The following is a 13,900-nucleotide window of genomic DNA, read 5'->3' on the forward strand; positions in this document are numbered from 1 at the left end:
TTCCTGACTGAAAGAACAGAGTCACACAAATACCCCAGTGACGCCAAGGTCCCATGGAGTAGGGGGCAGCATGAGCCCCAGGAGGAATGCTGCCCTTCCCCCAGTGTGAATTCTGACATTGAAAAGGAGGGGGCAAATGTGGCATTTTGTTTTAAATAAATTCTGGAACTGTTATAAAAGATTGCAAAAGTTTTCACGCCCTATAAAAGGGGTCCAAAATGAAAAGTTTGTTCTGCACCGATGAGAGTTTATTGTCATGTTAGCCTACGATGGAAAAAGAGAATATATCAGAATATCACTATTAACTGTGATGTCATAGTCATGTGACACCTGGGATATGATGTCATAGTCATGTGACACCTAGGATAAGTGATGTCATAGTCATGTAATACTAGAGATAAGTGATGTCATAGTCATGTGATACTAGAGATAAGTGATGTCATAGTCATGTGACACGCAGGATAAGTGATGTCATAGTCAGGTGATACTAGAGAAAAGTGATGACATAGTCAGGTGACACCCAGGATAAGTGATGTCATAGTCAGGTGATACTAGAGAAAAGTGATGACATAGTCAGGTGACACCCAGGATAAGTGACGGTCTTATAAAAAGATAAAGAAAAAAAAAGGTTATTGCGTTGAAACACAGCGACCTCGTCATTTCCCTCATTGTCAGGATCTCTGGTTTCTGTCAGTGAACAAAAAGCATTTATACTGACATAGAAAACTCATAAAAAAGAAAAAAAGTCTACAAGTTACTGTTTCACCATGAATTGTCACTTCCATGTTATCTGATGTAATGGAGGGACGGACTGCGCTTCTCTCCACCGGACCGGTCTTGATAATGGAGACGAAGAAGGTTACATTATAAGTGATGGCAGTGTGGGAGAGAACCATAAGTCCCAGCACTCTCCGGAGCCACAGCATACATGGAGGAGAATGGTAGAACTACATAGTTACATAGTTACATAGTTACTTAGGTTGAAAAAAAGACCTAGGTCCATCTAGTTCAACCTTCCTCCACCAGTTCTACATTTAGTCACTAAGTCATTTATAACCAACAATGTTTTGTGTAGTGAGGAAATCATCCAGCCCTGATATAAAAGCTGTTATAGTATCTGCCATTACTACCTCTTGTGGTCGGCATTCCACAGTCTGACCGCTCTAACTGTAAAGAACCCTTTCCTATTTAGTTGTTACTACAAGTGCCAGCAGTCATGGGGGAGCCCGGGAGAACTACAAGTGCCAGCAGTCATGGGGGAGCCCGGGAGAACTACAAGTGCCAGCAGTCATGGGGGAGCCCGGGAGAACTACAAGTGCCAGCAGTCATGGGGAAGCCCAGTAGAACTACAAGTGCCAGCAGTCATGGGGAAGCCCAGTATAACTACAAGTGCCAGCAGTCATGGGGGAGCCCAGTAGAACTACAAGTCCCAGCAGGCTCCGGGGCCACAGCAGACACAGAGAATGACAGAACTACAAGTCCCAGCAGTCTCCGGGGCCACAGAGAATGACAGAACTACAAGTCCCAGCAGTCTCCGGGGCCACAGAGAATGACAGAACTACAAGTCCCAGCAGGCTCCGGGGCCACAGAGAATGACAGAACTACAAGTCCCAGCAGGCTCCGGGGCCACAGAGAATGACAGAACTACAAGTCCCAGCAGGCTCCGGGGCCACAGAGAATGACAGAACTACAAGCCCCAGCAGGCTCCGGGGCCACAGCAGACAGAGAATGACAGAACTACAAGTCCCAGCAGGCTCCGGGGCCACAGCAGACAGAGAATGACAGAACTACAAGTCCCAGCAGTCTCCGGGGCCACAGAGAATGACAGAACTACAAGTCCCAGCAGTCTCCGGGGCCACAGAGAATGACAGAACTACAAGCCCCAGCAGGCTCCGGGGCCACAGAGAATGACAGAACTACAAGCCCCAGCAGGCTCCGGGGCCACAGCAGACAGAGAATGACAGAACTACAAGCCCCAGCAGGCTCCGGGGCCACAGAGAATGACAGAACTACAAGTCCCAGCAGGCTCCGGGGCCACAGAGAATGACAGAACTACAAGTCCCAGCAGTCTCCGGGGCCACAGAGAATGACAGAACTACAAGCCCCAGCAGGCTCCGGGGCCACAGAGAATGACAGAACTACAAGTCCCAGCAGTCTCCGGGGCCACAGAGAATGACAGAACTACAAGTCCCAGCAGTCTCCGGGGCCACAGAGAATGACAGAACTACAAGCCCCAGCAGGCTCCGGGGCCACAGAGAATGACAGAACTACAAGCCCCAGCAGGCTCCGGGGCCGCAGCAGACACAGAGGAGAATTATAGAACTACAAGCCCCAGCAGGCTCCGGGGCCGCAGCAGACACAGAGAATGACAGAACTACAAGTCCCAGCAGGCTCCGGGGCCGCAGCAGACACAGAGAATGACAGAACTACAAGTCCCAGCAGTCTCCGGGGCCGCAGCAGACACAGAGAATGACAGAACTACAAGTCCCAGCAGGCTCCGGGGCCGCAGCAGACACAGAGAATGACAGAACTACAAGTCCCAGCAGTCTCCGGGGCCGCAGCAGACACAGAGAATTATAGAACTACAAGTCCCAGCAGTCTCCGGGGCCGCAGAGAATGACAGAACTACAAGCCCCAGCAGTCTCCGGGGCCGCAGCAGACACAGAGGAGAATTATAGAACTACAAGTCCCAGCAGTCTCCGGGGCCGCAGCAGACACAGAGAATTATAGAACTACAAGTCCCAGCAGTCTCCGGGGCCGCAGCAGACACAGAGAATTATAGAACTACAAGTCCCAGCAGTCTCCGGGGCCGCAGCAGACAGAGAAGAATGGCAGAACTACAAGTCCCAGCAGTCTCCGGGGCCGCAGCAGACATGGCGGCCGCCGATGACAATAACAATCATCACTCTCCTCAGCGCCCCGTCCACTTCCCCGCTAACCACGCCCTCTTCTCTCCCGCCCACGGCTGCCTCAGCCAATCAGAGCGCTGCACACGTGACGAGCGCTCCGTGCGATGACCTCATCTCTGGTGTGGGATGACGTCAAATTCAAGATGGATGGAATCACGGCGGCAGCAGAGCGCCGATGACATTTTGCGAATCAGAAGGTCGGGAGCCGCCGCGGACAGCTTTTTCCGGAGTCGCGGAGTAACGGTAACTACATGTAAGCCCGTTGTCAGGCTGCCGGCGTCTCCCTGACGTAACTCTGAGGTGGTTTCTCCATCTTTCCTCTTCTCCCCTCTCTCCGAGCTGCTCGTGCTCCTCCCGCCCTCCTCTAGCAGCAGTCAGCTCGCCTGCCTCCTTTTCCCCCACCACACACCCTTCTGTTGCTAGACTAGCTACTGCGCCTGCGCAGCTTCTGCTCGCAGGGGGGAAGAAAAATGTCGGCCGTTTGCGCCTGCGCTTTAGCATTAGGACGTTGAGTGCGCTTACTGGAAGCATTTCTTGACCATGTGACAGTAAACGTGTCTTCCAATTGGCCGGTGTTCTGGATTCCGTACATTGGTCTCCAACTACGTCACCATATTATTGGCGGCGTCTGTTGCTTTACGTTCTTATTACGTTTTTGTCTTCAAAAAAATGGCGGCAGCTGTTCTACAGATGGGTGTTATGACGGGGTCTTTTTTTTTCTGTTTTGCGGCGAGGCAGGAGGCGGGGCTTCTGGACAGTTCTATGAACGTTGGCGATAGAGTGCACGTGTATTTAAAGGGACAGCAGCCACTTTCTGTATAATGTGTATGTATGTATATGTGTGTGTATGTATATATATATAATATATATATATATATATATATATATATATATATATATATATATATATATATATATATATATATATTAGGAAAAGTCATTATAGTAATCTGGTGAAAAAACCTTTTTACAGAGATATATATATATATATACATTTATTTTATATTTTTTTTTCCTCACACTATGCTATGGATCCCTATTGCTACTATAGATCCATATATGAGGTGTGGCAACGTTAAAAGGGGTCTCCAGTGATAGATTATCTTTAGGATGGGGGATAACTTACTGATCGGTGGGATCCGCACTGATTGATTGGTACAGGAGGGGGCGCTTTACCCTGTACACGGTCGACCACTGCTCTAGTCATTGAGGCTGCCCAGCACCTGGCATGGCTTTTTCCGTCAGCCCCTATAAGCAGAGACACCCCCCCAATCCCCCGATCAGTTAAGTCAGGGCCGTCGTCAGCACCCGTCACACTTTTTTATTATTATTAATATTTATTTATAGCGCACCATTGATTCCATGGTGCTGTACATGAGAAGGGGGTTACATACAAAATACATATACAAGTTACAGTAGACAGACCGGTACAGAGGGAAGAGGACCCGACCCTTGCGAGCTTACATTGTACACATGTACATGTAGGATTTTAGGGAGGAAACAATAGGTGGGGTGTTGATTGAGCGGTGGCTCCGCACGGTGGTGAGGCGGTGGCGGCGGCTCTGCACGGTGGTGAGGCAGTGGCGGCAGCTCCGCACGGTGGTGAGGCAGTGGCGGCGGCTCCGCACGGTGGTGAGGCGGTGGCGGCGGCTCCGCACGGTGGTGAGGCGGCGGCTCCGCACGGTGGTGAGGCGGTGGTGAGGCGGTGGCGGCGGCTCCGCACGGTGGTGAGGCGGTGGCGGCGGCTCTGCACGGTGGTGAGGCGGAAGCTCTGCACGGTGGTGAGGCAGTAGCTGTGGTGGTGGTGAGGCAGTGAGGTCATTGTCGATCATAGGCATTCCTGAACAGATGAGTTTTGAAGTTCCGTTTGAAGCTTGCGAGTGTAGCAGATAGCCTGACGTGTTGAGGCAGCAAGTTCCAGAGGACAGGGGATGCTCGGGAGAAGTCTTGGATGCCGGGGCCCTGGACAGCTGGGGGGGCCCTTAAGTCATTACTTCTTTTCACTGGACAAACCCTTTAATTGAGAAATGATCATGTAGATTTATGGACCTAGACAATAAAAATCAACAACCAAACCCATCGCATGATTGTAGTTATATATTAATAAAGCCATGTATACTACCAAGGTGACATGCAAGCAGCACAGGCCTGGGACTAAACACTGAATCCGAATATAAACAGAGAAAAAATACCATCTGACACCCATATAACAAGGAAGTGAAGAACCTTTATTAAAAATAGCGTAGGTGACAGCATGTTGCACAAACACACAGGGGGCGCACAGTCCAGCAAAAAAGTAAACAGCCGTTTACAATAAAAGTCTATACATATTGTAATATACCCCAATCTATAGCACCCAACCAATCTAAACACTGTATTAAGTGGATCTACATGGGGAACACCAGGAGGGCCAAAAAAGGTGTGAAAAGCCAATAGTAACCATAAAATTAAGGACAGAATCGAATAAACTAATAAGCTCACCTATGTAGGACCATTCCTGCAAGCACTGTCCAACTTTTGGTTCTACATAGGTGAGCTTATTAGTTTATTCGATTCAGTCCCTAATTTTATGGTTACTATTGGCTTTTTACACCTTTTTTGGCCCTCCTGGTCTTCCCCATGTAGATCCACTTAATACAGTCTTTACATTGGTTGGGTGCTATAGATTGGGGTATATTACAATATGTATGAGAATAAAATTTCTTATAAATGCCTGAGCCTGGAGCAGCCCTTTAACAGTGTCACACATTAAGGCTGGCGTTTGTATTGACGAGTTGTGCCGGATGATCCCTGTACAGTCTACTGTAACCTTAGTATTGTTGGTCGATATCCATATACCAATCTGATCTTTTTTTTTTTTTTTTTTTTTTCCTCTACAGGTCAAACTCGACAATGGACAGACTCCTACATTACATAAATCCAGCTCACTCCATCTCTTTACTGAGCGCTTTAAACGAAGAACGTTTGAAAGGTCAACTCTGCGACGTTCTTCTGATTGTCGGAGACCAGAAATTTCGAGCCCATAAAAATGTCCTGGCCGCCAGCAGCGACTATTTCCACAGCCTCTTCATGGATAAAAACAACGAGACTCAAAACGTCTTTCAGCTGGACTTCTGCGAGGCCGACGCGTTTGACAACGTCTTGAACTACATTTACTCTTCTTCGTTGTTTGCAGAGAAGGGGAGTCTGGCAGCTATTCAAGAACTTGGCTACAGTTTGGGTATCAGCTTTCTGACAAACATCCTTTCCAAAACTCCTCAAGCATCATTTTCTTCGAGCATAAAGTTAGGGTATCATGAAGAAGATGACAGCGGAGCCCAACAAAGAAGTGTCATAGTCTGTCAGAATAAAGAAACACAAAACAAAGACACTGGCAGCTTACACCATGATAAAAACCAGGCGTCAAGGCCGTCGTCGTCGTCTTCTTCGGGAAGATCGAGTTCTGCTCGGCATCATATGCGCAGCTCCGATTCGCTTTCTGGCTTTTTGGCTTCTGAACGGAGGTGGCAAGGGTCCTCCAACTCAGGGGAGCAAACTGGTTCAGCGAGGAGAAAAAGCTTTCCGCACCAAAAAACTTTTGAACGTAAGGACGACAGTAACGAAGACCACCCTTCCCCTTCCGGCATATCAAGGGGCAGCTTGACAGAGTTGTTCAGGAGGAAAACGGCGACGCCATCTCTCATCTCAACAGAGTCTTCTTTTTCTATACCAAAAATGGAAACTGAGAGTCCACCAATTAAAGAGGAAGAAGATGACATGATTTATTATCAAGGTGCTTCAGCGTCTCCTGCTAACCCATCAAGACCACAGATTGATCGCAGCGGCCCGCTTGTTAAAAGTCTCTTGAGAAGATCTCTTTCTATGGATAGCCCAGTTCCTGCTTACTCACAGCCTGCAGATTTTCACTCGTCTCAAGAGACGACCAGTCTTAAGCCGACCTCAAAAGGCGAAGTGCCAAGCGGGATGTCCCGTAGGCACATATTAAAAGGGATCATTGACAGAGGCAAGGAGAAATCTTTAGATCTCATAAGACCCCATACAGCTTATCCCGCAGCTACAGATCTGGAAAAGGATGTTCGTATAAAGGCTGAGCCCGGTAGCCCCGTATCGGAGCAGTCAGAGATACTTCAAGTTACAGTGGGAGATCAAGCACAAAATAGAGCTGTCAAATCAGTGGAGCCGTCCCCAATAAGTAGACTTAATAAAAGAAAGTTCCAAGGCGATAGGAGATTTGTGCCCAGAAGAATAAAAATTAAAGAAACTAATTCCCCAGAGCTTGATGGTAACATGTTACAGGGCCCCACATCTGCCGATCGTTTTTCAGATTCTGATGATAGCCACGAAATGAGCATTGCATTGCCGGAAACGCACCACGACAAAAAGTTCAAATGCAAACACTGCCTTAAAATTTTCCGATCAACTGCTGGTCTGAACCGTCACATGAACATGTACCACAATCCCGAAAAACCTTACTCTTGCGACATTTGCTTCAAAAGGTTCCACACCAACTTTAAAGTGTGGACCCACTGTCAGACTCAGCACGGGATAGTGAAGAACCCGTCACCCGCGTCCAGCTCGCAGACCGTACTAGATGAAAAATTCCAAAGGAAGCTAATAGACATCGTAAGGGAAAGGGAAATTAAAAAAGCACTTATCTATAAACTGAGAAGAAGTAAAGCGGGATTTCCCGGATCTGCAAGTAGCCAAGCACAAGCCCTGAAGCGAAGCCTCAGATCCAGAACCAAATCGGCTTACACCTGCAACTACTGCGGTAAGTCGTATCGGTTCTTGTCTCAGTTTAAGCAGCACTGCAAAATGCATCCGGGGGAGAAATCTTCTTACAGCGGCAGACATCTTAGGCCGAAAGCGCCATCGCCTCCAAAGAGTCCTGAAGAAGGTAAAGAGATATTTCGATGTAGGCACTGCAACATAAAATTTATTTCATTTATCGAGCAGGGAAATCATGAGAGGATGTGTAGAAATGCAACTCTTTGTCCATACTGCAGCCTTCGATTCGCTACTCCAGAACTTAAAAATGAACACGACACAAAGTGCGAGTATAAGAAGTTGACATGTTTGGAGTGTATGAGAACATTTAAGTCTTCTTTCAGTATCTGGCGTCATCAAGTGGAAGTTCACAACCAAAACACAATGGCTCCAACGGAAAACTTTTCATTACCGACACTCGACCACAACGGCGACGTTAACAGTACACCGAGACTGCAGCACTTACCCGAACCAAGCCAGGGGAACGACTTTCTCACATCGAAGGAGGACAGTATCTACAGTGATTCTTCCGAACACATCAACTACGATTCAGAGGACTCTAACTGTATTCCCGAAGATCTTAGTGTTTCCAAGCAATTCAATGTTAAGATCAAGGAGGAACCTGCAGACGAAATGGAAGACAGCTCCGAAGCTCTGTACAGTCAGAAAGAAGATGTGCCCACCCCCGAGCACGGCGTGTGGTCGTGTGAAAAATGTGGGAAAATATTTACAGTTCACAAGCAACTCGAGCGTCACCAGGAACTGCTGTGCTCTGTCAAACCTTTCATCTGTCACGTATGCAATAAAGCCTTCAGAACAAATTTTCGACTTTGGAGTCACTTTCAATCTCATATGGCCCAAGGAGAAGAATCCGCTTTCAGAGAACCAGAAAGGGGTGCTCCCGTCAGTTCACCATCTCCCCCACCACCACCGCCTCCACCACCACCACCACCACCTCCTCCTCCTCCTACTGCAACGCTCCCACCTCCGCCTCCTCTCAAAATGCACCTCGTAGAATCGGATAGATTCAAAGTCGAGAAGTCGAGCCCCGTAGAAAAAATGTTTACTCCCCAGGAGTCGGACACTCTTTTCTATCACGCTCCACCCCTGTCGGCGCTTACATTTAAGCGACAGTTCATGTGTAAACTGTGTCACAGGACTTTTAAAACTGCCTTCAGTTTATGGAGTCACGAGCAGACGCACAACTGAATCTATGGTGCTATAATAAAGTCATACACACATTTTTCTTTTTGAGGGGTGGGGTGGGCTTACCATTCCAAGCCGAAATAAGACACTAGGTATCCATCTCTAGTCGTGTTCTTGAACTTTAAGCTGTGACCCTCCCCCATAACATGGCCTGAAGTCCATCAATAAACCTTTCATCTTCCCCTTTCGACTTGGATGCCCTTTTCGATTGGCGTGTGATCCTCCTACTTGATCATAAAGGTTTTCGAGTTTTACCTTTATTTTTTCTCTTTAGGAGACTTGGTTTCAACTTTTGTGAATACCTCTTTAACGGAACTGCTTTTGATGAACTGGTTATGGACAATGACCCGATCTGTTACCTTTCTAGCAATAATCAATAAAGGAACCTCAAGTTCAGACAGGACAATAAACGTTGGGGGTGGCTGGATGCCGCGTAAGTTGGCGGTGATAGTAGACTAGCATGACCGAACCGAGATCGTTGTAACTGACCAATACAATGGTGGCGCTTTTTTTTGTAGTCGACTTTTGTGACAAAAACAAAGGTCTTCCTTTTACTGTAACTTCTTTGTTTGAGAAGACCTCTCTCTGCAAGAGTACATTTGCATCCGAAAATAGTTTATATTTTTTATTTTTTTTTTTTATTTCTGTAGCTGAAATTCCAGGTCTATCGACACCATAGCTGCGGTTTCGTATTTCTCCGACATCAGAGTCGACTTTTTGTAGTTTTGTTTTTTTTTTTTTTTTCCCATAGCACAATTTACAATCTTTATATTCCCCTTCCCTGGGGGGAGACTTTGATCAGGCCCATTGACTTGCCCTGTGTGTGTGTGTGTGTGTGAGATACCACTTTTTGTTCTGTGAAAGAAATTTCAGAACTGGAATTGAATTTTTCTTCGTAGAAATTGTCATTGAAGCAAAATGTAGAAAAGCACAATTTGAAGGTTTCCCTTCCGATTTTTGTACTGGGTTCTAGTTACATACCTACGAATTACTACGGGAAGGTGATTTTTCTTTCTTTTGTTTTAGCAGGTCGGAAATGATATAGTTTTGTTCCGCAAGTTCATTATTTAACAAAACGTTTAAAAAATGTTCTAATTTGTAAAAGACTTGAAACACAGGACGCTCGTTATTGCCGTAGGCAATATTCCTTCAAAGCAGCGGCTGGTAACTTTTAGGAGGAGATTTAATAGTAGCGCACTTACCAAAAAAGAAAATAAAAAGTTTCTCCTCTCCCCTGTGGATAGGGACTTAAAAAAAATGGTGCTGGTTCGAGAGGCCAAACGCATTGCAGTGCAGGTTGATGAGTTGGATGGAGGCGAAGCCATCAGCTTCTTCAGAATAGACTAGCTCCTGGTTCTTTCAGTTATTAGGGATTACACTCTTCAGAACTTTCAAGTACCTTTCAAGTAGAGACTATTATGGAACAGTCATTGATATCAACGGCAATCGCAACTCAACTATTCCCTTCAACGCATCGGTTGATAAAAGGGGTCTCATAAGATTAGATAAAAAGGGTGCCCAGGATACATCATAAAAGTCCGATAGAGGCGATTCCCCCTGCGGTGACTTGCCTTCGCTGTCGGTATATCTCGCACGGCTCTCTCCATTTCCACTGGTGCACGACAGGGCCACCTCTATGAGCCATTAATGGCTTGTTTGGTGGATGGCAATAACCCTTTTATCTATTAAGTCATTAAAGCTGATTGCTCTTGCTCCTTTTCCGTTACCAAGATTTATGTAAGGTTAGACCCACCATGGGTAAGATAGATCAGCAAATGACATTCAGGCCGGTGTCCCACTTGCGAGTGCCTCGCGTGAGTCTCATGGTGCATTACCCGGAACTGACTCACGCTTTCCTCACAGGAGAGGGTCGGTTGCATGCATCTCTATGCAGCTGAGACACTCCTGTGAGGAGAGTGAGTCCGTACCGGGTGATGCACCGCGAGACTTGCGCGAGACACACACGAGGCAATCTTAAGTGTGACATCGGCTCAGGTAGAAGAAAGCGAGTCGTCGTAGAATCCATGAAACATTTAAAAAAAAAATAAAAACATAAATTATATCCAGCTAATAAAGGAATATATACCTTTTATAGACAGAAATAACGTCCGTATGGCTTTCTATGAAATGGGAGGTAAAATGGGGTTTGTAGTATGGCTCCAACTCAGACTAAGGCATCAGTTCCACTTGCGCAGAGCTTCCGATTTTTTTTTTTCTTTGTCCTTCAGATTAATTGCGGGGAGGGGGGTCTCCATTATATGTAAACACGCAGTTGGCTAACATTTAGTCCTCTTGTGTAGAAATCTGGCACCCTCGATTGAATAAGCTGGTTGTAAGGACCGAAACCAAAAAATTAAAAGTCAAAGTAACAACCACACATAGCGGAAAATTTCTGTTGCGGATTTCACCCTACTCTTTTTTTTATTAAGCATTGAATAGGGTGAAAACAGTTCGGACCCCGCACTGCAAAACCGCGGCAAATCCTCAACGTGTGAACTTGGCCTTAGGGTGCATTCATGTGCCTGTATTTTATAATCTACCTTTTTAGGATGCAATTCTTAGATCGGCTGTGGGTTATTTTGACCAGGACTGATTGTCTCTTCAGCATATAATGAGGCCTTCTTTGTTGGTCGGCCTTAATGCAGATGGGAAAATTCGGCCACTATGCGCTCGTGTGAATTGACCCTTACCAAGATTTCTGATCTAAGAAGAGACTAGGTTTATAGTAGACCGTACCGATCTCCATAAATGCAATATAAACTGCAGCCAATCAGGTGGATGTTACGGTATAAAGAAAAAATTAAAGGGTAGCTCCATAAGTAGGCCAAAATGGCAGCTGGAATTGACAGTGTTGTCCCATGACCCTTTTCCGCCCTCATCAAAGACTAGAGACAGAGACGAGGCCCAATATTTTGCGCTAGTTTATAGATTGCCAACCAAAATCTTGTGGGGGGGGTTTTTTGTTGTTTTTTTTTATCGGACCAGGAGCACGGATCAGTACCCAAAGCGAGCGAAAGTAACCATTGCAAAATAGTGAACTTACCAAGAAAAACACACAAAGGTCCCACCTTACAAACGGAACTGGATAAGTTACGTATCGTTATAGACCTCTTCCCGGTGATTAAATATTATATATGTTTGTATTTGTGCAAATATTTGATCTATCAGGTTTATATTAAACAAATAATATCACCTTTTAATTGTTCAGAATTTCCCAGTTAATGAAACTATTTTGTAATTAACTCGTTTGAATAAAACAAATTAAAAAAAGAATTGTTTTAATTATTTACTTTCTGTTTGTTCCAAACTTTTACTTGTTCTTTACACAGATTTTCTCACTTGACCGAATGTAGCTACAAAACACCATAAAGTGGAGCAGTCGGGATTTGCTGACACATACATTTATTAAATACCTGTCTCCATGTATCTCACCACAGAGGTCCAAATTTTAGGACCCTTCTTCTATTACCCAAAGCAGCTCTTGCACTGAATGACCCAGCCTTAAAGGGAACCTGTCACCAGTTTTGGGGCCTATAAGCTGCGGCCACCACCACCAGGCTCTGGGCCAGGCCACTGTATAGAACATAAAAAACACTTTATAATACTCACCTAGAAGGTCGCGATGAGATGGGAGTTCAGACAACCATCCAACCAGAAATATAGCCATCACCGAGGCATGTGAGTAGGGAGTATAAAGTGCACCTCCCAAAATGTGATTAGGCAAACCAAATGAGAAAGTGCACACACCAGAATAGAAGTGAAAAAGGAAGGCAGAGAGTAAGAAAGGAAGACGAGAGATCCTTCTGCAGTTAGACCAACACAAAAAAGGCTGTGGTCCAACCCAGAAGGAAACTGACCAACAACCAAAGAACAATGAACCATGGAGTGGTTACCAAGTAATATACCTTAAGGCTGGGTCCTAGACCTTAAAGGGAACCTGTCACCAGTTTTTGGGGCCTATAAGCTGCGGCCACCACCACCGGGCTCTGGGCCAGGCCACTGTATAGAACATAAAAAACACTTTATAATACTCACCTAGTAGGTCACTCTGGTGCACAACAGTCGGATGGGTGTCTCCGGTGCCGGCGCCTCCTCTTTCCGCCATCTTGGTCTTTCTTCTGAAGCCGGCATGCATGACGCGACCTACGTCATACACACAGGCCGGAATTTTTATTATCCATCGGCCTAGATGAACTTAATCTGAATTGTAGACACATCACATGTCACATCATCCAAGTGATAAAAAAATTTCTAGCAGCCAACTGGAAAGACGACAAAGTTCCATCTGTGCTTGAAATAATAGAAAGAGTCTCTTCACACAATATATACGAATATAAATTTGCATTAAAGGAGAAATCTTAAACAAAATATTCAACAAGATGGAATTTATGATTGAAAAAATTCACTCCAAATCTTAAAATGTTTATTCCTTGATGAGTTATTTATCTAGTTTTAAGGGTAATATGGATGAATTCTTCCGTTTATTTATATTGAGATTATATTTTGCAGTTTTAGAGTTAGACAAGTTTTATGTACAGAAATACAACTAAAAGTTAAGTAAGTACCAATAAAAGCAGCTAGAGTAGATAGCCAAGATAAAAAAATAGGTTTTTATTGATAAAGTCTTAAAAGATGAAAATATTATTTGACATTTAAAGACAAAAGATAGAGGGGGGGGATTTTTGCCAATGAACAATCCTTCCATTAACCACTCCACTTATTACACGTGTATATCACATAATCTGTACAAATAATGTATTGTAATGTATTTAAGATGTGTACAAAAGTAATTGAGTAGATCATGAAGGCCAGAGGAAGATGCTAAAAGCAAAAAGGCCATATGAAAAATTATTGCACAATACACAAATAGATGAAATAGGGCAATGGTATAGCTTGTTGAGGATAAAAGCCTGAAACGAAGATTACAAAAATATTGCACTTTCCCATGAATATAAAAATAATGTAAAAATAATTATAGGCAAGTAAAAGTTATAAAAATAGTACCAACGGTGGTATAA

General features: G+C 45.1%; 1 protein-coding gene across 2 annotated transcripts; it reads left to right on the top strand.

Moving 5' to 3' along the window:
- Positions 1-2,966: 2,966 nt before the first annotated feature.
- On the top strand, positions 2,967-12,118 carry ZBTB21 (zinc finger and BTB domain containing 21). 2 transcript variants are annotated; one of them, XM_075334952.1, is made up of 2 exons: positions 2,967-3,162; positions 5,789-12,118. In XM_075334952.1, coding segments are annotated over exons 1-2 (3,099 nt in total). In that variant the 5' UTR covers positions 2,967-3,160; the 3' UTR covers positions 8,886-12,118. The 2 variants fall into 2 exon arrangements, with proteins under 2 accessions (XP_075191067.1, XP_075191068.1); XM_075334953.1 differs by having other exon boundaries at positions 2,967-3,152.
- Positions 12,119-13,900: the final 1,782 nt, after the last annotated feature.

The sequence above is a fragment of the Anomaloglossus baeobatrachus genome, chromosome 2 (genome assembly GCF_048569485.1).
Source record: "Anomaloglossus baeobatrachus isolate aAnoBae1 chromosome 2, aAnoBae1.hap1, whole genome shotgun sequence".
NCBI classification, from domain to species: domain Eukaryota; kingdom Metazoa; phylum Chordata; class Amphibia; order Anura; family Aromobatidae; genus Anomaloglossus; species Anomaloglossus baeobatrachus.